The sequence below is a fragment of the Hyperoodon ampullatus genome, assembly GCF_949752795.1.
Source record: "Hyperoodon ampullatus genome assembly, chromosome: 1".
NCBI classification, from domain to species: domain Eukaryota; kingdom Metazoa; phylum Chordata; class Mammalia; order Artiodactyla; family Ziphiidae; genus Hyperoodon; species Hyperoodon ampullatus.
The window spans coordinates 31171153-31196217 of record NC_136914.1 but is presented as its reverse complement, the minus strand read 5'-3'; the positions used below and the strand labels follow the sequence as shown (position 1 = coordinate 31196217).

At 35.9% G+C, this 25065-nt stretch overlaps 1 protein-coding gene across 1 annotated transcript in view; it reads left to right on the top strand.

Annotated features, from left to right (window-relative positions):
• Positions 1–25065, top strand: part of RAPGEF2 (Rap guanine nucleotide exchange factor 2) — a gene marked incomplete at both ends in the record, with an annotated part of 245323 nt that overhangs the window by 121560 nt on the left and 98698 nt on the right. The window contains 3 exons of the mRNA XM_079727404.1: positions 5371–5446; positions 7309–7476; positions 9780–9797. Coding sequence (XP_079583530.1) covers positions 5371–5446; positions 7309–7476; positions 9780–9797 — 262 coding nt within the window. The remainder of the gene's footprint in view (positions 1–5370; positions 5447–7308; positions 7477–9779; positions 9798–25065) is intronic.

The window sequence follows — 25065 nt, the reverse complement described above, 5'->3', positions numbered from 1 at the left end:
TCAGGTCTACTTTCTGTCTTTATGAATTTACCTATTCTAGATATTTCATATAAGTGGAATCTTACAATATTTGTCATTTTGTGACTGATTATTGCACTTAGCATAATGCTTTCAAGGCTTATCCATGTTATAACATATATGAGAACTTCAGTCCTTTTTATTGCTGGATAATATTCCATCGTATATATCACATTTTGTTTATCCACTCATCAGTTGACATTTGTGTTATTTTCACCTTTTGGCTGTTGCAAATAATGCTGCAGTGAAATATCTGTTTGGGTCCATGTTTTTGATACTTTTGGGTATTTATCTAGGAGTAGAATTGCTGGGTCTTATATTAATTCTGTGTTTAACTTTTTGAGGACGTGCCAAATTCTTTTCCACAGTGACGGCACCATCTTACATTCCCAACAGCAAAATTCAAGGGTTCCAGCTTCTCTAGATCCTCTTCAACATTTTTTGCATTCTTTGCATTTTTAAAAAAATTATAGCCATCCTAATATCTCATTCACATCTAGTATCAGGTGTGATATCATATCTGGTTGTGTTTTTTGTTGTCTTTTTGTTTGTTTGTTTTGTTTTTTGTTTTTATTTTGAGAAAGCACAGCAAGGATTTATTAAGCACCCTTGGGGGGGAGAGTGGGCAACTTGGGTGAGTAGCTTCGTTGTGGGCTTTGATTTACTTTTCCCTAATAACTAAGGATGTTGATACATATATCTTCTTTGGAGAAAGGTCTATTCAAGTCCTTTGCCTATTTGTTAATTGGGTTGTCTTTTTGTTGTTGAGCTGTAGGAGTTCTTCATGTATTCTGGATATTAAACCCTTCTCAGATATATGATTTGCAAATATTTTCTCCTGTAGATTATCTTTTCAGTTTCTTGATAATGTCCTTCAGTGCACCAAAGTTTTCAGTTTTGATGAAGTTCAGTTTATTTATTTTTCCTTTTGCTGCTGGTGCTTTTGGTGTCATTTCTGGGTCCATTGTCAAATCCAAGGTAATGGTGATTTATCCCTTCCCCCCCCCACCAAGAGTTTTATGGTTTTGGGCTCTTTTATTTAGTCAGTGATCTGTTTTCAGTTAATTTTTGTATGTCATGAGAGGTAGGGGTCCAACTTCATTCTTTTTCATGTGGAAATACAGTTGTCTCAGCACATTTGTTAAAGAGACTATTCTTCCCCCACTGAATGAACTTGACCTTTGTCAAAATTAACCATAGATATGGATTTATTTCTGGGTTCTCAGTTTTATTTCATTGGTCCATATGTGTCTGTCCTTATGCCAGTACCACACTGGTTTGATTACTGCAGCTTTGTAGTAAGTTTTGAAATTAGAAGTGTGAGTTCAGTAACTTTGTTGTTTTTCAAGATTGTTTTGGCTAATTAGGGCCCCTTGCAATTTCATATGAATGTGAAGATTGGTTTTTCCATTTCTGCAAAAAATATTTTTGGGGGGATTTTGATGGGAATTGCATCAAATTTGTAGATCACTTTGTGTAGTCTCTTATAAGACTTAATAATAAAAAAGAATGCATTTGATAGGACTAACTTCATTTCTGACAGTGGCACCAAGGAACATTTGGAGGAGAATTTAGGCAAATGGCTTTGGAACAATCTTTATCTATTTCTGACTTTTCTTAAAACCCTCAAGGATTGTAGGTGTACCTTTTAAGTTAACCAAGTTCTTATTTAATCTGTATCATTTCTATAATTCCTTAAGTCATGATTTTAGAAATTTAAATGATACCAACTTTCAGCTGCTATTAATAAGATTGAATGAAGTGTTCTTTTAATTTGTGCCTCTGGTTTTACAGAAAGCCCTTTGGATACCCTTAATTTTTTTGTTGGAAACTTTTTAGCTCTGTGTTTTTCCCCTTAGAAACTTTTCTAGGGCAGTGCTCTATTGTAGATTTATGTGGTTTTCTGTAAGGGTATGTATAGTAATTTTCATTTTTAATTTCTCCTAGTGTGTCCATCCTTTTGAGGTGTATCTCTGTTTATTATTTGTTATTTATTATGTTAGCAGTTTACTGTGCTAATGCCTTGAAAGACTTCTAGTTTTCATTTGACTTTTAACTGAAACATGAGAACTCTTTGCTGTTTAACCTTATCTTAATACTTTGTGCATTTGATCACTTTTCACATAGAATATTTCCTTGTGCAGGTTGGGTCCTTACTGCTTTTTTTATGCACATAAAACTTTATAAAAATGGCTTGTACTTTATTCTTACTGGCTTTGTTTTGTGCTTTACTATCTAAACGTCTCTGTGTCATTTGTAAACCTGAGGATTTCTCTCCATTTCTTCCTACTAAATCATCTAAAATATTTTTAAAATTTGGACTTAATATCATCTGTGGGAGATCTTACCTGCTGTATGTCTCTATCTGGTTACCTTTTTTATCTCTAGAGTTTTCCAGGACTGTATTTTTAAAATTTTTTAATGTATTTATTTCTTTTTCTTTTTCTTGGAGTGTAGTTGCTGTACAGTGTTGTGTTAGTTTCTACTGTACAGCAAAGTGAATCAGCTATACGTATACATATAGCCCCTCCTTTTTGGATTTCCTTCCCATTTAGGTCACCACAGAGCATTGAGTCCAGGACTGTATTTTTAAAACAGTTTATTTATATAGAACTTGGTCAGAGATTTTTTAAAACTTAGTAAATAATGGTGTTTACTTACTTTTGTTTCTATATTTATTGTTTCAAAGAATCAGAGAGTAGAAGCAGAAGTATTTTGTGGGCTGAATGTGTTTCTAGGTGACGTTTTTCATTCCTCCCTGACCATTTCTACCTTACAGCTTCTGTTTTGTAAGCTAAGAGTAACTCCTCTCTGCCATAGAGCCAAGGGACCTTGTCATTAGGCCCCAGCGAGTGCATTCATGACTTGCGCTTTAGCTCTTTTGAGGCCACTCCTTCCTTCTGGGTTCTTGGCTGTGTTCGAAACAATGGATTTTTGGATAAATGAAATAACTTATTCTCCCTTGCTGGAGTGGGTTCTCTGTGCATTTGCCTTTTCCCCCTCAGTGTATTCAAAGAATTAACCTGACAAGAGTCTATTATTTCTCCTATGGTTCACATCTTTGTGATGGTCAGTAGAACCTGAGTCTTTTGGGGCTTCAAAGAGAGTTTTGTTAGATTTTAGTGCAGCTCACTTGGCAAAAGGCATAGAGATATTTTTTGTAGCACATCTTAGGGGATGCACACTTTTCATCCCTAAAGTAATAGTGTTAGTGCAACTAAATACGTGAATATCTTCTCAGCCATAAAGTTCTGTTGAACTAATGTCTGACTGGGAAGGGGTTTTACAGCCTTAATTCTGGAGTAGGGAGTGGTTGGTACTAGAATTAGGCATAAAATAAATAAATACCACATAGTTTATTCGTGTTGATGTCACTACTTTTGTTGCTAAAATTTGTGAGCAACTCAATTCTAGCAGTTTTTATTTTTTATTAAGTTGTTATCTGAACATTGTATGCATTATAGACGTTTGATTTTTTTTTTTACTACATGAAATTTTAAAAAAGGAAAACCACTCAATCATTATGATTATGAAGCTTGTCTGGTTCTGTAATTTAATAAAATACGAAAAAACTTAGAGTCACATGATTTTCTTTAGATTTTAATGCTATTTTATTTAGTGATAAAACTTAAACATACAATATATGTTTTTACCTAGTCCTATAACAGGATTCAATGGGCAATGATGGCATGAAACCTGCTACATATTTTACTAACACACTAAGATGATTTCTTAGTTTGTAGTGCATCATTAAATTATAAGCTGCATTGTAAAAACTTAAATTGCAAGTAGGTAGTTTCAAAAACCAGAAGCAAATTTTTGTGTGTGTTGAGAATTTTCTGCAACTTTAGTGGTCTTTAATTGTAAACTAAGAGGAGAATATGTAAAAATTTAGGTCATTTTAATTGCATGTGAAATAACATGACAAAGAAGATAAGATTATTATATTTTTCTTGTCAGATTTTTTTCCACTTAAAAAAAGCACTTCAATATGTATGGTTGTGAGAATATGTATATATGAATGTTTTTTGAAGGATTTTTCAGATATGCTAAGTATGGTTCTTTTTGATTTTCATAGAAACAATTTTGGAGCAGGAAATGACTTCAGTGATGGCCTGGGCTCACCCGATAACCTTAAAAATGAGTACAGTTTAGACTATGAGGACCATCAAGTTGGTTTGCTAGAGGTCACAAGCTGATAGAGTGAGAACGTTGACTTTCTTGTTCTCTTCATCTTACATGACTTTTTTTTTTCCTAATCCAAGTTGGGTTCTAATACGTGAAACATTGTGTACTACCATGACATAAAGAGAGTTATAAAAGGAATGAGAATGTCCATAGGAGCCGCTCAGATGTCTACTTGATTTGGGAAAAAAATGCTCAATAAAATAGCTCTTTGGAAGCATTTTTTCCTCATATTTTTCTCAAAAGTAGGTTATTAAAAATGGTTACTGGGACTTCCCTGGCAGCCCAGTGGTTAAGACTCTGTACCTCCGCGTTTCCACTGCAGGGGCTGCGGGTTCGATCCCTGGTTGGGAAATTAAGATCCCCCATGCTGCACGGTGTGGCCAGAAAAAAAATGGGTACTAAGATGTCGACTGGAGGGAAGGGAGGCCTTTTGGAGTAGTGAATGAGCAGCGGTAGGTGGTACGTTAGCAGAACAAGTCATGACTACCTAGAACTCTTCGTGGCTCTAGTTGGCATATAGCTATGCCAGAGAAAATAAATCTGCTCTAGTGTTAGGTGGGTATTTCCACAGATGGGGCAGAGGTGCCGTGTCTGAAGTCGGCAGTTCAGTTTTCACGCGGAAAGGGGCTTTGGGAATGCATGTCCACTTAAGTCACTGTGTAGCTGAAAGCCCTGAGTTGAATACCTTTTCCTTAAACTGATTTTGAATAAGTTGATTTGAAAATTTAGAAAAATAACTACATTGTTAAATGAAAGAAATGTTTAACTTAAGCAAGTTAAGTTATAGAAGAGGATTATATGCATTTTATACTTTGGATATTTTTATAGTTTGCCATTGATCCAATTCCCACCCCTGTTAGAATATTCTAAATCTTCACCTAACTGGGAGTGGTTTCTAACGGCCTAACCCAAAACACATTCATAATGATTCTTCATTACTTACATTATGAATTCAAAAACATTATATTGGAATTTTCCAGAAAAATATATCTGAGATTTAAAAATTTGAATGGTTCCTTGTCATTCTGTGTAAATAATGGTTTGAGATAGTTCTCTTTCTTCAGTGTATATTTTTTATAGTTGTTTTCTTCCTTGTTTTTATTCATCTGAAGGGTTAGCTTAAATTCATAATTTGTATTTCTTAAATCTTTTTTTTCTTTCTAGTTTTGGCAAGCGTTCTGCAGGAAGCTTTAGGCGTGGCTGTGAATGCATTGTGTTAGAGCCTTCTGAAATGATTGTGGTAAGAATACTTCTGTGAAGACTTTTTTCCCTTAAAAAAAGTTATGAAATAAAAGTATTTTCACAAACTACTTATAATGTATTATATATTTCATAACTTTAGGTATATTTATTTCATAACTTTTTGAGTTTTAGTTCATAATCATTATAATTATTTATGGGATTCAAATAATGAAAAAGAAAGTTTAAAAGGGTCATGTACCTAAATGTTTGGTGTTTAAACTTTATAAATCAGTCTATGAAAATGCCATTTAATTTAAACTTGGGGAGAATCTTGGAATTGCAGGATTTTAGCTTTCCAAATATTGGTTGGAATGAGTGAGATACTTTAAATGAGACACAGTGATATGTATTCAGGCAACAATTGACATAAGGAAATCAGTTCACTTCCTTTATCTAATTGAAAGAAATGTGGAGGACTTTTATGCTAGTTAAATACTCTGTTGAGATTTTTATCTCTTTTTAATTGAATAGTATGATTTTAAAAATATATTAAGGTAAGACATATGCAAAAAAAATAACGTTAGAAGAGATATTAGCAACATAATTATTTTTAGTGATGCTTTAAGTAAAGCCTGTCACATTCTTCCTTACTATATAAAAATGATTTTAAGATGGGACACTATGTACCCCTTAAAAAAATCAGCAACAAAAATAAGATAAGATTGGAGGGAGTGCCCAGTAGAGACATTCAGTTGGCTGATGTGCATAATATTTCCCAGCCAGCATCTATCTGGGCAGAGAAACTTTTTGAATAAATGATGGCCTAAAATAGATGATGGTGGAGGCTTTTTATCCATATTTAATAAAATATTTGGTAGATGCCTATACGTCTGTTTTCAGAGGAGATGTAGGTTTTTTCCCTATGATGGAGGAGAGGAATTTGTCAGAAATGGGAACTTCCTCATCAAAGCTAGTGAAAACTTTTGGTAAAATTTCCCAAAATTTACTGTTAAGTGAGAAAGTGGCATGGTGGTGAGTAAAGATTTAGGAGTGGAAAAATGTAGGCAGATACGTCGGGCTTTCCAGCCACAGGTCTTGAAAAGCATTTTAGATATTTCCTCGAGATTTTGGTCTCTCTTACTGCTATTTTGTATTGATCTGAAGGATTTTTGATCTTCAAAATTCCTTGAGGATTTTGTCCTTGTCCATATGATGTTAATTACTAGGTTTGTCAGTGTGAGAACCATCTTAGGATCTAAATATGCTTTTGTGAGCAATACATTATGTAAGTGTGATGAGGATTAACTGAATGTAACTTTTCTTGTTAGTCCATTCATCACTTTCTAAATGTTTAAAATGAGGAAATTAGTTTTTGAGAACAATGCTATTTATAATAAAAGAAACTGAATCCGTAGAATGAAAGTAGGAAGAGAAGCCCTTAAGTAATCTACCAAAGTCATTCTGCCAGTAGCCGTGTCTGAGTCATATGGGATTTGGGTTGTGTTTTTTTTTTTTTTTAAAAACAGATTTACTTCATGAGAGTTTCTGTGCTTTAGTTAAGACAATGGGGCAGTTGCTTTCATAATGCATGGTGATATATCCTGTGAGATCTTTCATTAATAAATCAGTACAAAGACTACTGAACATATCCTTCCCTTTGAGACTGCAGGAAATTCAGGAGTTACCCATATTGTCCTAAGTGGAACTGAAAATGCTTCTTTTCTTTTACAAAAAAAAGTTACTCAGAGCCAGTTAGTTCCAGAGAAGTTCAAAAACATTTGAAGTCTGTCGAGATAGTTTGTCTACAAATGTCTTTGCACAATGAATGAATGTGGACTATCTGTAAGTTTTATTCTGCATCTAATCTTAATATGGAACATGGTGTTTGAAGAAATGAAATCTTGGGGGATTTTATTTCAGGTAGACTATATGGATGAAAATGAAGAATATTTTCAGCGTCAAGCTTCTCATCGACAGTCTCGAAGGAGATTTAGAAAAATCAACCAGAAAGGGGAAAGACAAACCATTATTGATACTGTGGATCCTTATCCTGTGGGCAAACCACCTTTGCCTAGAGGCTATCATACGGTAAGTTATACAAGTATAATAATTATATTTATCTTTATAGCTTTTTGTTGGGAGTTTTGTGAAAAGACATACATTTTCTGTTTTTTGATGAATAATTCCTTTCTGGGGTATACTTATTCAAAGTGCAGATTTTTCTGGAAACACACATAATATGAATAGTTTAAGGAGCATTGAAGTAAGATATCAAAAGGCATTGTTTAGCCTTTTTATTTCTTAACATGGTCTCTGACGATCAGCTTTGTGATCAGCATGTACAGTTGTAACTGGGATATTTTTAGGTTCTTATCTTAATCTAAAATTTTGCCCTTTCCCTCACCGTCCCCAGTGATGGGTATCATACCTGTTTTTTATTCAAAAGTTAGATATTTAAAAATTACCTATTATTTTCATACCATTGTGAGAATATTATCTGAGAATTTTTTGTTTTTAATATGATGAAGTGAGAACATAATTTGAAATGATGCTTCTGTAAATCCCAGTGTAAAGATGGTCTGAAGCATTTCTAATAGGTTCAGAGGTCCTCTTTAATGCTTTCACCACTTGATTGTCATTTATTTCATAAATATTAGGTGAAGAAACTACTTTTTATGTTTGAGGAAACCGAGGCACAGATAATGAGTGATTTGTACAAGACCCCAGCGTAGTCAGTTTGGGAGCCTTATTTTTCTCACTCATCTCTCTCTGCTCAGCTGCGCTGTGTCCATGTCCCCTGGTGGCCCACCCAGAATGGTGGCAAATATATTTGAGGATTTCCGTTTTCAAGAAGAAAGTAACTTGAATTCTTCCATATGTCATAATAAGGTCACATATGGTTTATCTATACTTATAGTACCATTAAATGAGCACTCATTTGTGAAATTAATTTTAAAATAAAAATATGAAAAAATAAAAATAGGTAAAAGACAACTATTTTACATTTCTTATTTGTTTGTCTTCCGTATCCTCGTCTTTCTTTTTGCAAATAAGTATAAATGCAAACTGCATGGGAAAATGTATATAGACTTAAAACTATGTACTTAATTTTCTGGTAACTTGAAGGGATGCATTTTATACCCGCACTTCATGTGTTCTATTTCTGAGAGCCCTTTGTATTTGAATATTTAAGCAGTTTTGACCACCAGCTCTCTGCCCACTCCTCTCACGGCCCATGCACAATTTTAATTTAACATGAATTTCATAGTTGAATCATTTTATTGAGCTCATTTGGAAAGGGTTGCTTTTTGCTCATCATAAAGTCAGCTTTGTTTGCCTGCTGGAGAGCCTTGGTATTTTCTTGAAAAAACCTATGAAAAGTTTTTTGTTACCATTGTCTATAAAAGAAGGTAGTATTTTTAGTGTTGATGTAGCCTCATGGAAGAAGGAAATATGGATTAAAAATAGTTGTACACATTAATGGTACAATCTACTAATATTGTTAATATTCTTTCTGCTTTGGAATTATTTTTCCAAATCAGATTCTATACCAGGATATTTAGCGGCAGTGTGGGTTACTAAAAATTTAGTGTTAAAGCTGATTGGTTTGATTTTATAGTTATATTTGTCCCATTTAAGTTGGGGGGTGTCATTTTATAATTATTTCTCTCTCCTATCCCCATGTTTTCCCCCTTTATGGAATACTTCACCCACCTCCCCTACATGACTCCCCCTTTTTAATCTGATTTTTTTTTAATGTGTACTTTTTTAAAATTATTCAAGATTACTTTTTTTTTAGTGGTTTTAAAAAATGTCTTACCTGGTCAACAGGTACTTTTATGAGGGAAAATTCAGTACTAGGGTGAAACATTTAACTTGCTTACTGATGGATCAGGTACCAGTTTGCTAATATGTGACATGGTGGTATTACTTTTTCTAAGTGAGTTCAGATGGGCAACAAGTATCATAATTCTAAATATTGAATCCTGTCTTTTCATGCAAATTGTGTTTTAATTTTATTTATATAATTATTATTTTGCCTAAGTACATGATTTTAACATATGAAAACAATAAAATTAGCCCTAAGTCACATTTACTTATTCTGAGCAGAAATACTCCTTTTGAAAGAACCCTAGTAAGGTGGGAGCCAGGGTGAAAAGTTTGTTGTAAAGGTGCATGGTCCTACTTCACAGGCGACCTAAATGGTTGCAGGTGCATTTCAGGTGCATGGCTAAGGAACATAAAGGACATCATACATGTAGCCAGTGCTGTATGGTCATTCTTAACCTAATTTAACATGATCTTCATTTTGGCAGATGTACTGTAGCATGTCTGATAATGTCATCTTTTCCTTTCCTCCTCTATGGCACTCATTTCATTTTGGCTCAAAGGAATGCACTAAATCTCAGGTATTGTAATTTGTGTGTGGTCTCCTAATACTAACCTCAGTTCATTTGTGAATTTGCATTGTAACTAATGAGTTTATAATATTGATGTGTTTTGCTTGGTCTTGTTCTTTTGTATTTTGCCCTGATTTAGTAAAATCCCTTACAACTTGGAAACTATCAGTGGTTTGGTTGATGTCACAGGCTGCTTTATTTGTGCAGACCTAGGGATAAATTGCTCACTTTCTTTGAAGAATGAATAAAAGTGCAGACTATGTATTTTTAAGAATGAGTGGAGCACAGTTCTTAACTAACCTGCTTTGCTCATAAAGAAATGAAGAGAGAAAGACAGGCAGATAGACATCATGGATGTTTAAGTGCTTTTTGTGTGAAAGTTTTATGGGAAATCCATTAGACATTTACATTTTAAAGGCTATAGGTGTGAAAGCTTTAAATTTCAGGAATCCCAGTGTGAGAACATTTTGGGAGACCACTGGTAAAATTTTAGTCAGAATAGAGGCTTTGTCAAAAAGGAAATAAAAGAATTTACAATTCGCTTGCATTTTCTTATTTGCGCTTGATTTTTAACCAGATTTCATGCTTTTATTTCATTCTATATTTTAATTGAGGCCTATAATAATATCTTTGCTCATTTGTTTCATGCCAATATATGACTAATTTACGGTTTCAGCATTACTCGTTTGAAATTTTGGGTCAAATTTGGGGTTATCTGGGAATTTGGAGTCAGGGAAGAAAAACTCATTTATCTCTGGAAACTACTTGGTTAAGTAACTAGTGAAATGTTATGGTTGTGTTTTCTTATTGCCCAGGAAAAAGATCATCAATAATTTAATTCACATTAGAGGAAGGCTACTGTCAATGTAATATCTTTGGTTATTACAGTAACCTCGCCTGAAAACACGAAATATTTGTATAACTTTTCAAATTAAAATAAGGCCATTACTTTACGTTCTATACAATATAATGCATATTAAAATGTCACAGGTGACATAATTGCTGTATTTTATTTTAGAAACGCCGCTAATTTTTCAGTGATGTGGTAAATCTAAAAAATGTTGATAGTTTTTAAATTTGATAAGATTCTGATAAAATTGTATAAAAATTTTTAAAATTGCACCAGTGTTTTGAGCTTTTATCTAGTACATGTATACTTAAAACGTATATAACTTCAATATTTTAAAAGGTACACCAGTATGTAATTAGTCCTCCTCTTTTTCAGTATGAGAAATTACAGGTTAGTCTAATTCCCATTTAGAAGTAGGAATTGAATTTAAAATGTGCACTGGGTTATGATGTATACCTTATGTACACTTTTAAAAATTAGACGTGTTGCAACAGTTTAAGACAGATGATAATAATTTTCTTCAGAAACACGAATACTCACATAGTCCATGTAGAGTGTTTGCAGGTCACTCTTTCAAGGCAAGTGTGTGAGGTTTGCAGAGAATAAGCATTTTAACATGCAGTGAGAAGGCAAGATTGGAGATGGCTTTCATTAGCATTTTCTTACATTTTGATGAGTTGGGTTGAGGCTGTGTTTAAGACTGCCAGAAAACAGGATGCGGCACGAATTTTCAGTCTTTGAGTGGGGAGAGGCAGGTGGCAGAGTCAGGTCGTGGATAATGTTCCCGGCAGAGGCTGGGAAATTTGGGGTCATTTCTAGACTGACTTGGGACTTTGGACAGGTTTACCTTGTCGACAGGCTCGGAATAGGGTGGGGGGGGAACCTGTTTATTTTACCCCTAATTACAGGCCCCCTCTGCATTGATGGGTAATTTATTCTAGAAGTTTGGGTGGGTAGGGAAATGTGAGTTCCATAATAAGAATGGAGAGGAGAGGGAGAGGACTTAAAAGGGAAGAAGGACCTTCTTACTTTCACCTGGATGCAGGGATGGGGAAGCTGGCACATACCTGCACATACCTGTTCTGTCATCTTTTTATTCCTTTTTTTTTTTTTATGGGAAAAAGAACAAAACAGCTCCCCTCTCTTCCTCATTTAGAAAGTGTGAAAATTGTACAGAGATATTAGACTGAAGACTAAGGAAAACTTGTCCCGTCTAAACTGTGGAGGTGATGTGTACTGACTGACGTTTCCTACCTTTGCAGCCTTCCAGGGCTGGTTGCATAATTAAAATGCTCTCCACTCTTTGAGGTTCTGATTGGCTTTGCACCTCCACTCCTACTTACCCCCCAAAGTGTGGCTTTACTTTATACAAATTGGAATTAGGAGGATTCAAACACAATATAACATAAAACTTATTTATAAAGTTTCAATCAATGCAAACTTTCGGAAAAAGGAGAACCCATCGGTCATAGAAAAAGGTATTTCCCACACATTCTGTTAGTAATCCTTTTCTACAATGGGAATATATACTTCAGGGCACCGTTTAATAATTATGTATTGAATTTTTCAGTAGGTCAGGCTTAGTTTAAAGTTCTTGGTGCAGGTGTACAAAAGAAATAAAAATACTGCATAGAAGTAAGTTAATATAATCTAAGTTGAATACAATGTAATATTACAAAAACATCATGGAATTAATTTTTTTATTAGAGTCAGCGATAATACACGTCGCACCAATGTAATAAGATTGATTCTTATATGAGGCGTATGAAAATGAGTCCTATTTTTAATAAGGTTATTCTTCATAAGACAAGTACTATTTCTTCTAATGGTTATAAATCATTCCTAGGTTATATATATCTTATATATCTCTGAATATAATCTATCACTTTTTTTTAAGTGATGGATTTGATATAAGTTGGTTTCATCTTCAGTTAAGGACTTCTTAGTAGGTTAATTTCAAAAAAATTTAAATATTGAAACATGAAAAAATTACAGTGTTTGTGTGATTATGCACATTTGTTTGACTTTAGACTTTGTGACATGAGCTGTTGTTCTTGCATTAGAAATAGGCAATAGTGGGCTTCCCTGGTGACGCAGTGGTTGGGAGTCTGCCTGCCGATGCGGGGGACGTGGGTTCGTGCCCCGGTCTGGGAGGATCCCGCATGCTGCAGAGCGGCTGGGCCCTTGAGCCATGGCCGCTGAGCCTGTGTGTCCGGAGCCTGTGCTCCGCAACGGGAGAGGCCACAGCAGTGAGAGGCCCGTGTACCGTAAAAAAAAAAAAAAGAAATAGGCAATATTTTCCCTCATGTTACGGCTTTGCTTTGTCACTTATTCTTTACTTTTTTACTGAGGTCTTCCTACTTTAATCCAATATATGCTACTTAACAGTAAGAGCATGTGTTGTGTATCAGTGACTTGTGTGTCTACTAAATTTCCTAGAATATTAAGGTCTTAAGATTTTAACTTATAACAGTCAGTTCATATCCCACTTGACTAATTTATTCAATGATGATATTTAAAATCTGTTTATATGCATATACAGAAATTTTTCAAGTATGGGGAAATTTAATTATTTGAATATTTTTATTCTTCATCTTTCATCAGGCGTTTGCTTAATTAAATCTAAAGCCTTTGTCTTCAGTATGGTCATCAGTCTCTCTCTGTGAATTATAATAGGATGGAGTTTCAGATAATTTGTGTATTCTGTTTCTTGTATCATGGAGAGGAAAGCTCAGTATTTTCATTTATATGTTTTTTATTATTTTAATGAATATTATTGAGCGCCCACCTTGTTTCAGGGCTGTGCCAGACTCCATGGCTGTAAAGGTCTACAGGACAGACAGACTCTGCCCTCATTGACTTTATGGCCTCACACAAAATACAGATAAATCGACGGCAGTTAAGATAGAGGGAAATCCAGGTACTGTGGAGGCTCAAAAACCAGGCATCTTGAGGAATCAGGCATGGCTTCCTGAAAGGCCTTACTGTCTTTGCTCAAAGGAAAATCTTCTTTAATCCAAGAAAGCCCAATAGAAATGTGAAAAAGAAGTGAATTGGGAAGTAAAGAATGGAAAGAGGGGATGTGGATAGACTGTTGATAGGAGTGATAGATACAAACCTGCCCTCCCCACATTTTGGTATATACTGTTGTATGCAAGCCCCAAAGTTTTTATATTTGCATCACAGAGTCTTTTAAAGAGAAATGTCAAAAGTATCCTTTGTTTTTCATGCTTATTCTCAGCAGGTTTACTAGCCCCTCCTCACCTAGACCATGTTGCATTTTAAAATCCTGCATAAAGCATCCTGTGGAAAGGTCTTTGAACAATAGGTGGACATAACAGTGTTGCATTCCTGGCAAAGTGCAGCCTGTTAAAGCTGCTGCGGTGGTCTCTGTCTCCTTGCTTTGGGGGGACTGTTTCTCTTTCTTGCAGTTATAATCAGGTATTTATGTTGATTTAATTTATACAGATTGAGAAATTACACCATAGAGTCTGTTTAGAAATTGAAATGTAAATCAGGAAATAGTGTAAAATATGAAATGATTAATCTCGTGCTATTAACAGCATGCATTGCAAATTCATGCAAGGCAGTTGAGAATAGTGTGCAGTGTGCTGTTTACACAAGTTTCAGCTTCTGTTAGAGGATGTCTATTTTTATATATGACATCATCGCTGCTGCAGAACTCCCGTGGCCACTGGGATTTACTGTTCTTTCATTCCATTCTGAAAGAAAGCTTGTATTGATGTCATAATTGGACCCATCTTTTGGTTGCACTTGGAAATTGAAAGTAATCAGGGTGTTGTGTAGCATGTCATGTAATATTTCAAGCAATTTATTTGTCAGAAAGATCAGTGCCACTTTGTCCTGCCTCTGATTGTGAACACTGGTGGCTCTCTCTGTGCCTGTTCATGTTTTAAATATATTTGGCTAAAATTTAACTTTTAGTCTCAATAGCAACAATCCTTTCATCTTCAGCCATTTCATTTCTTATGTGATTTTTCCTTTTCTTTTCTTTTTTTTTTTTTGCCATGAGATTTTGCAGTGCTACACGCTGATTTGAAAAATGTCTCTTTTCTTTGGAAAAATCTACTTTGATATTCAGACCTATTTCCTACCAGTGCTGAACTGACCTTTTTTACAATTAACTGATCCATTCTAAGTTGTCTGTGTTCACTATTTGAAACATTGGGTGACTAGAAATGTTCTCTTTTGATTTTGAATCCTGTGTTTAAAACATTATTAACTTTGAAATACCTTTCTATTAGCTAGAAGATATTGTTGACCAACCTCTGGAAGAAACTCCAGCATGTGATTTGATGTATGGGTGTTAGGTTGACATCACTCATGAAAGGAAAATTTTAATGATTCATATTAAAATAATTTTTAACTGTCTACTGGATTTTGTACATATTTTTGTGTATAAATTTTCCTCCTTATCCTCTCAAAAAATTAATCATTATCCGTATCTCAGTAGGAAAGTTTTTTCCCCTTGTTTTACAGAAACTAATTAAGAACAAACTACAGATTAAAAAAATAACAGGTTTATTGAGTTAGAACTCACATGCCATACAGTTCACCTATTTAAAGTGCATAATTCAACTCTTTTTCTTTTCTTTTATAAAAAACATATAACACTGAGACTTCCCTGGTGGCGCAGTGGTTAAGAATCCGCCTGCCAATGCAGAGGACACGGGTTCGAGCCCTGGTCCAGGAAGATCCCACATGCCGCGGAGCAACTAAGCCCGTGCGCCGCAACTACTGAGCCTGCGCTCTAGAGCCCACGAGCCACAACTACTGAGCCCACAAGCCACAACTACTGAAGCCTGCGCCTAGAGACCATGCTCCGCAACAAGAGAAGCCACCGCAATGAGAAGCCCACGCACCGCAACGAAGAGTAGCCCCCTCTCGCCGCAACTAGAGAAAGCCATCGCGGAGCAACGAAGACCCAATGCAGCCAAAAATAATAATAAATAAATAAATTTATTTTAAAAAATATGTAACACTAAATGTACCATCTTAACCATTTTTAAGTATACAATTCAGTAGTATTAAGAATATCAGTAGTAATGACTGACTTGAACATACCCAGTTCACAGGTGTACCTCATAGCCTTTGTGATAGTTTAAATTAGACGTAGGCTGAAAAATAACTTTAAGATATTTAGGAAAAAAATAATTATAGAATCTATTGAAAAAAAATAAAAGGCTTACTGAACAGTTGTATTAGAGCAATTTCTTATGAACTTAGTATGGGGTCAGTAGCCTTTTATTTTTTCCTATGTCTTCCTTTCTTGCTTTCAAGTGGAATATTGGTGGTGGTTGGATGTGATGCAGAGTTTAGAACTGCTAGCCTAGAGGAGAAATGATGTGACCACAGAGTGGGCCAGATCTGAGAAATGAATCGCTAATTGGAATAAATGGCGGAGGAATTCTGAAGGGAAAGGTTTGAAGATGAAAAAGTATTCAGGCTGTCTTGACTTTTACTCAGATGTCTGTGAGGATAACAGTGATAATTGGTCACCTGTGGCTTTGGTACAATCCGGAAGGCATTTAGGAGTGTTAGAAAATAAGGTTAAAATCTCAAAGTAAGTTGTAGCGTTTCCCTCTCACTAATTATTCGTGTATGTCTACTTTCCATCCACTTCTTTAGCCAAAATTTTAAACCGAACCTTCAAAAGCCTGTTCAAATCATCAGGGATTTTGGAATACTCAGGAACGTTTTCAAGAAAAAGATCATTTTGCCATTTGTTACTTTATGAAATATGCACATCCCAACCAAGTGTGAGGAAGAGAATATTTGGGCCTAGGCAATAGTCTTGATCCCCTCAATGCCCTTGACGGTAATGGGCATTCTTAACAATCACTGCGGTCTTTTTATTCCTCCTCAGCCCGAAAGTTTGCCTAACTTTTGGTACTAACTTTAGTTAGATGAGGAGGGTATGAGCAGCTAGCCTTCCTGCAAGTGGATGTGTTGTTAGAAGGTTCAGCTGAGGTCGGATCTTACAGGGTTTTATCTTAAAGGAATCTAAGGACAGCCGACAACTGGGTTTTTACAAAGAGCCAAGAGGCTGATCATTTTCTGGTTCATCTCAGAGCAGCAGCTGTCAAACTTGTCCATCTCAGGACTTCTTTACACTCTTAAAACTTTTTGAGAGGGACTTCCCCGGTGGCTCAGTGGTTAAGAATCCGCCTGCCAGTGCTGGGGACACCGATTTGATCCCTGGTCCGGGAGGATCCCACATGCTGTGGAGCAACTAAGCCTGTGTGCCAGAACTACTGAGCCTGCGCTCCAGAGACCGTGCTCCATAACAAGAGAAGCCACCGCAATGAGAAGCATGCGCACCGCAACGAAGAGTAGCCCTCGCTCGCCGCAACTAGAGAAAGCCTGCACGCTGCAACGAAGACCCAGTGCAGCTAAAAATAAATAAATAAATACACTTATTAAGGAAAAAAAACTTTTTGAGGGCTCCAACAGCTTTTGTTTATATGAATTATCTACATCATTACTTGGCATATTAAAAATTGCAACTGAGGAACTTAAAAATATGTATTCATTGGTTAATTAAACATAATAAACCCATTATACATTAACATAAGGGTTTTTTTTAGTGAGAGGTAACTATATTTTCAAAACAGAAAAAATGAGAAGAAGGGGTGTTGTGGTTTATAGTTCTACAAATATGTTTAATGTTTGGCCTAGTAGAAGGCAGCTGGATTCTTATATCTGCTTCTGTATTCAGTCTTTTGTGATGTGCTTTTCTGGCTGAAGTATATAAAGTATGGCCTCACACAGATAGGTAGTTGGAAAAGGGAGAAAAGTTTTAACAGCTTCTTCAAATAATCTTCCTGATACACTACACCAAAATTTGACGGACTGTAGTTCCTTAAACTTGCTGTTGCAATGAGGAACATAACACTCTGTCAGTTAGCTTCTACAAATTTTCTTTTATTAAAACCCATTCGTCTTACTTACACACTGAATGGGTCTTTCTATTCATGTATGATTTTATAACATCATGCATTCGTCATTGAATTTAGGTCCTCCAAATTTTGGCATGTTACACAATATAAAAAAAACCACATTTGTTAGTATCACTACCAGTCTCATGTCAAAAGACCTTAATTATTGGGAAGCTGTCAAGCTTATGGGATTGGACATGTTTTCTTAATGTCTAATTTTTACTTGAAAGCTAAAATTTTATCCTTGGGAAAGTGCTATCAGCTGTTTTCCTTGAAGTGACAAGCTCAGTTTGTCCATTTTCAAGAAAATATCGGCCAAGTACCCTAGTCTTAGTAACCACAATTTGTCCATTTTTTGTTCTTTCCCACAGAAATAGCTTTACATGAAAAAACGAAGTGCGGGACCCTTCTGAGAGCAGGGCCTGTAGACGGCTGAGCTTGCACGCCTATGAGGCTGCCCCTACCTTGTTTCCTGTGTGATTCTTCCCCTTACTTCCTTTTCCTTTTTGCTGCTTAATCTCCTCATAGATACAAGGAGAAAATGGAAAGCCCTCAAGCTAACTTGGGATGGAATCAGAAGAATTTAAAAATGCTTTATATTAAATAATGGTTTTAAATATATTAATTAATTGGTTTGGATGGTCACCAGCAGTCCTTTGTGTAGTTACTGTAGTAATCTTTAAAGGTACATATTTTTACTTAATTTATTTAGCATTTCTCATCTAGAGAGTGTTTCTCTTTACGAATTTTATCTTTGGAGCCCCTTTTCCCCCCAGAAAGTTCTCTGCCTCCCCTTTCCTATTAAGATAATTATGAGCCATTATGCGGAATTAGAAAATATTTAAATTTTTTACACAAACATTTGTGTGGTATGGAAGTATGACCTAATCATAACTGTAAAGAGTGTGTTAGACACCTTTTTTGGGGGGGGGCAGTACGTAGGCCTCTCACTGTTGCGGCCTCTCCCGTTGCGGAGCACAGTCTCCGGACGCACAGGCTCAGTGGCCATGGCTCACGGGCCCAGCCGCTCCGCGGCATGTGGGATCTTCCCGGACCGGGGCACGAACCCGTGTCCCCTTCCTCGGCAGGCAGACTCTCAACCACTCCGCCACCAGGGAAGCCCTAGACAACCTTTAAAACTGGGTTTTTGGTCTTACGCTAATACCGATAAGACTAGTTTTTGGTGTCCTCACCCACTCCCATACCCTCAAAAAAAAAAGATACTCACCAGGAGTAATTTCAACAGCCTCCTGTGTGTGATTAGTACTTTAGATTCAGGGTAATGTAATGTATTACAAATCGTTTCAGTTTGATAGTGTGAAATAAATAAACAATACCTAGCAACATATTTAAAACTTCTCTAACCTTCTTACCATTTTTCTCGAATTATATCTTTGTTATCCTCTAGTTTGAGTATCTTTTCTTCTTTTTTTACTGGCTCCCTTTTTCCTTTTTGGTCTAAATAAATATGCTGCCTTCATTCTTTCCACTTGTCCTGCTTATGTTAAGACACCAGTGGTTGGTTTCCTTTGTCATCACAACGTGTGGTTTACTTCTTATAATGGTGCTCTGAGATTCAGTGTGCTTCAGTAATCAGCTACTGCAGCAGAATATCTGAAAGGGTTAGTGCTGCCTCGGGGAAGGGACTGGAAGTTTTCCTGCTCCCAACTTTGAGATGGTAAGTTTGCCCTGGTAAGAGCTGAAATGTCCACTTATACCTTCTATGAGGTCAGTGGTCACTATAGGTTCCTTCATCCCTTCTCGCTTAGAGAAATTCCCCCTTTAGGTGATTGTCTCACTTTCTTCCCTACTGCGTTTTTATCTTTATTGTAAATACCATGCTTTCTAGTAGTGTGTATGATATTTTTTTAAATTTATTTTTTATTGAAGTATAGTTGAATTACAATGTTGTATTAATTACTGCTATACAGCAAAGTGATTCAGTTATACGTATGTATATATATTCTCTTTCATATTCTTTTCCATCATGGTTTATCACAGGATACTGAATATAGTTCCCTGTGCTATGCGGTAGGACTTTGGCGTTACCTATTCTATATATATTAGTTTGCACCTGCTAACTCCAAACTCCTAATCCATCCCTCCCCCACCCCCTCCCCCATGGCAACCACCATTCTGTTCTCTGTGTCCCTGATTCTGTTTCTGTTTCGTAGATAGGTTCATTTGTGGCATATTTTAGATTCCACATATAAGAGATATCATATGGTATTTGTCTTTCTCTTTCTGACTTAATTCACTTAGTATGATAATCTCTGGTTGCATCCATGTTGCTGCAAATGGCATTATTTCGTTCTTTTTTATGGCTGAGTGTATAATGCTAATTTCTTTATTAGTTTTGTTTTTTGTTTTTAAAAAGTCCACTGAATTGAATGGTTTGTTGTAAAATTTTGGCCCAACAGATTTTTTTTTTTTCCTTTGGCTTCACCTCCTTGAAAAAGCATTACCTATAAAATACAGGCCATCAAGAAAAATAGGTTTTGTTATACATTTGCTCCAAGGCCGTCTTTTAGTAACCATTTCATATGATGCACAGTACATTGTGCTTATGTCCACCACACTATTGAATTAACCAGGATGATTTCTGAAGGTCATACCTGATTTCTTGTATTCCTGTCCTGTCTCACTTTGTCTTGGGGGTTAAGTGTAGAATGAATGAGTGAATGCTACTTATTCTGTTTAGTGTTTCATTATAGATTTATGGTTATGTGTTAATACAGTGAACTGCTACTTTATGGCACAATCAGGAGGTATAATCTTCCATGAATGTGATTCATCTGGCCAGTTGTGAGCAATTCTAACAATTATAGTTGTCTGATACATACAGTTAAATATTCTGGTCTTGTCCTTTAAAAATACCAGCATGGTAGTAATTGAAAATTTCAAAGCACAACTAAAATATGAATAGGGTAAAATACTCTGTTTGCCTTTTTAGAGCTTTTAAGGAGAGGGAGAAATTTGATGGGTGGTTTGGGCTTTGTTTATTCATTGATTTCTGAGAAGGAAGATTGAATATTGTCATCTTAAACTCATGTGGTCATGGTGGGAGGCTGGCTTCTTTTTCAAGGGAACATTTAAAAAATTTCTGTGGCATCTGAAATATTTTCTATATTGAGACAGTCTCTTCTATATTTAATTATTTTCCAGGCAAATTTACTTGGAAGCATTTCCTGTCTGGAGTATATTTAATTACATCAGATGGGCAGTCACAATTCTATTCCTGGTCATGAAGTCCACTGATGAATGCTGCTGCTTATAAATACTGTTATTTTCATTCAGAGTGAAGATTATTGAACCATTATGAAAATTTATACATATTGATATTTATTTGAAAACCTCAGATTTAAAAAATGAAAATATGTTTGTTAAAATTAAATTCCTGAAGCGTCAGGAGAGTCTTTGGAAGCAGACAGTATTTCGTATGCCTTTGTATACCTTTTGCACAGTGTGTATGCTGTTATGGTAGGTCCTTAGCAGTGTCCTGGTTCCATGCTGGTGTCGATCAAACTCCCAGAATTAGCATGAGTTAACATTTCTAGGAGAGGCATCATAGGTCCACCTGCATTAACACATCTATACAGCATTAATTAAAGGGTTGCCCAAACCTTGAGTGCAGCTGAATTTTTAGAATATCTTGGAAGGAATAAAATCAACCCTTATTGAATGCTTATGACATATACCGGTCGTCAGGGTGCTTTTTCATGTATTTCGTCAATCAAACTTTGCTGCAGCGTTGAATGTTTGGTGATGGCATCTCCACTGTTAGGAGATAAGCCTCCTAAGGTCAAAGGTGTCAAGTAATGTGTTCGATGTTCATGGTCACAGAATCAAATAAAGACATAGGTCTTCTCTGCCCCTTATACAGAACATTATTTATTTTTTAAAATGAATTTAACATATATTGCTTTTATGTTACTTAAACTTTAAATTTGATCTAAAAGAAATATAATATATATCATATAATTCAACCACTTTAAATGCCTACCATTTAAGTGCCTTTAAAGGAAAGAGGCTAGAACACAGAATGTCCACTCTGGTAGGCTTTGGTTGATTCATCAGTCTTTTTTGTTGCAGTTGGGTGTTTTCCCCTCTCAAACCATGCATCTCTCATCAATAAAGCACAGCATTCCCCCGCCCCATTTAAACAACCTTTCTAGCTTCATTCCAATACAGAAATGGGTTTTCACTGGCAATTAGTACTGTTTCATAACAGAGCATAACTATGTAATTAATTAGTGTATTTTAAAAGTTAGGTCCACTAATATTATAAGTAACAAGCCAAATCTTGCTAAAAGATCTTTCGTAAGTATGACTTTTTTGTGGTACGCGGGCCTCTCACTGCTGTGGCCTCTCCCGTTGTGGAGCACAAGCTCCGGACGCACAGGCTCAGCAGCCATGGCTCACGGGCCCAGCCGCTCCGCAGCACGTGGGATCTTCCCGGACCGGGGCACGAACCCGTGTCCCCTGCATCGGCAGGCGGACTCTCAACGACTGCGCCACCAGGGAATCCCTGTAAGTATGAGTTTTTAACGAACTAAAACAACTTACAGTTGTCTAAAGGTAGTCATCATTTTTAGAGATAAAAACACACTGCCACAAAATTACTAACTTCTGCACCAGAAAATATTGGAAGTGTTCTGGTAGTATTTAAGAATATTGAAAATGTATATCAAATAGTTTCAGGGAGTTTAAAAACCTTCTATAAAACTGATGATGTAGTTATGTATGACTTTTAATAATTCAAATTATTGCTACCATTAAGAAAAACACCTTTTACTTACCTTTTTCTAAGTTTGACAGCATTTAATTTGCAGAGTAAGGGATGCTAAAAAGAAAACCTCTAAACTATTGTCCAGTTATCACTATAATTTTTAAAAAGTAAGGGCATTTTAATATTCCCTCTCTGGCTGCCAAAGTAGGAAGACAAAGATCTCAGAATAAAGGATAGTTACCACCAGGAAATCTTATCCCAAGATAGACCATCTGAATGGAAATATTACCTCTCTACCCCCATCTTGATACTAGCTAACGTTTGGGACCAGCCATATAGATAAGATAACTTTAAGAACGTAAAAGGATTTTAGGAATCTGCCAGTCAAACCACTTAATAAAATTTATCTTTTTCTATGTAATCACTGACATTCATCCTCTACTTTAAGATTTTTAGTTACACTTAGCACTGATATTTGTGAGATAGTCCATACGTAATGTCTGTCAAAATTGTACCCTACTGCCTGGTACAAAGAAAGGGTTTTGTAAATCGTAGCAGTTATTGTTGCTTGTAGGAAAGGCCTAATTATTAAGAAACTTCCCTTATGTTTAGTGAAATCTGCCTCTCTGTATCTTAGTTTGTGGTTCTAGATATCTCTTAAAGCAGCACAAATGAATATTCATGTTCCATTTCCATGTAACTGTGCTTCAGATATTTAATGAGACCCTGCTCTGTTCAGCCTCTTCTCTAGGTTAAACATTCCTAACTTCTTATAACCTTTCTGAACACCATATCATCTTGATTTTCTGCTGTTTGAACATTACAGTTACTCATTATCTGTCCTAAGTCATGATGTCTAGAATGGGTTGCTGTAAACCACATGCAGGCTATAGCAGAGCTTCCTGTCTCCCTCCCTCTGGGCCTTATGAGTTTGATAATGTAACCTGAGATTTTATTAGGGTTTTCAGTCACCTTGGAGCTTTTGGCCAGCTCCCTTTTACAGATAGCCCTTCCCACTCCCCCCCGCCAACGAATTGTTCCTCCAGCCTGATCTTCCCTCTCCTGTACTTGTAAGAGTGACACTTTGATGGTACACTGTTAAATTTAGATTTGCTGGTTTTCATCTGCTCTTTTCACCTGTCAAGTTATTTAAAACACCTAATTTTGTCAGTAAGCAAATTGGACATCTTTCATGGTTGCACAGCTATCCTCTGTCTATTTCCTCATCTTAAAGCTGGTGTAATACTACTTCACAGGTTACTTTTGAAAATGTATAAGTGGAATTACTTATGCATTTATTCTTTGAGCAATTACTGTGTGTTAAGTACTAGAGATAAAACATTTTATCATTGACAATATCAGATAAAATGTTGTATGGTCCCTGCCTTCAGCTAATTTACATTCCAGTTTGTGGTCAATATTTCTCTTTTTGTTAAATAAAAATGAGAGTGATAATTAACTACTGTGTTCGTGCAAACATATTAATCATAAGGGATAAGTTACATGCCAAATTAGTAATAAAGATAGTCATTGCTATTTATATTTGGAGTGGTGCTCTATGAAATGCTGAAGTCAGGAGCCCACTTTCAGGCCTCATCCTTAGACAAAGCAGTGAAATGATTTGCAACCAGTGTACAAAGACTTCCCCTCTGAGGTTGAGCATTTTGAGGTGAAGTCTGGTCTTCTTAAAACAGGTTCTTGGGAATGAGGTAAGCTTTGTGAAATCAGTTGTTAAAGTCTGTGCATTTTGAACAGCCCCGTTCTGTATGTTGGAATTTCTTACTCGCTTACAGCCTTCTTTATTTTTATTTGTTTTTCTGCATGTCTCCATTTCATGCCATCTTTTTTTGGGGGGTGGGCATGACCAAGGATTGAACCTGGGCCATGACGGTGAAAGCGCTAAGTCCTAACCGCTGGGCCGCCAGGGAACTCCCCATTTCATGCCATCTTTTAATCGTTCTCTTCTAACGTGGCCCATGTAAATAGTGAGCATATTTATTATAGACAGGTTACATTAGTTCTCCAGTTATGAGTCAGGTGCAACATAAGCAGTTTGTTGTCAGACAGTTTTTTTTAATTAAAGACATAGCCTAAAGATTTCTTTGAATATATCTGTAGAGTATATCTGGGTGATCTTTTTTGGACTCACAATTTGATCTTTCTAAGTGCCAATTCAAGTAATGGTTCGTAGTATTTCTAAAGCCTTCATTTAAATTAAACTCAGATGTGTATTCAATAGTTATTATGTATCAGGCATAGTGTTGGTGTCTCTCATTTTATTTCATAATTAAATTATTTTAAATAAAGAACCTGAAGTACCTTTTTATTGGTCAAAGTAGAAAAAATAAAAATTCTAGCCCTGATTTCCTCTGTGAGGAGGGTGTGTGGGGGGACCTGTCTGAAGTTCACCCAAGGATGAAACCGATTATGTGAAATGTAGGGGTGAATTACGGTGTGAAGAATTTGTCAGATAATCAACTTTTTGTTTGTTTGTTTGTTTAGAAAGAAATCATAATACTAATGGGATGTTTTGGGTTTAGGAAAAGAGAAGTGAAACTTCTGACCATAACTTGCACAGTTTTACATTGGCTTGGTGCTCAATGGGTTTGGTATGGTTGTGTAGAAAATAGCACTTTAACATGTCATTTCTTTGATGCACAATAAAACATTAGGGTTCAAATTTGTAAAATTTTATGTTTCCAGATATTGAAGAATAAATTCTTCCTGCCTCTCCAAGAG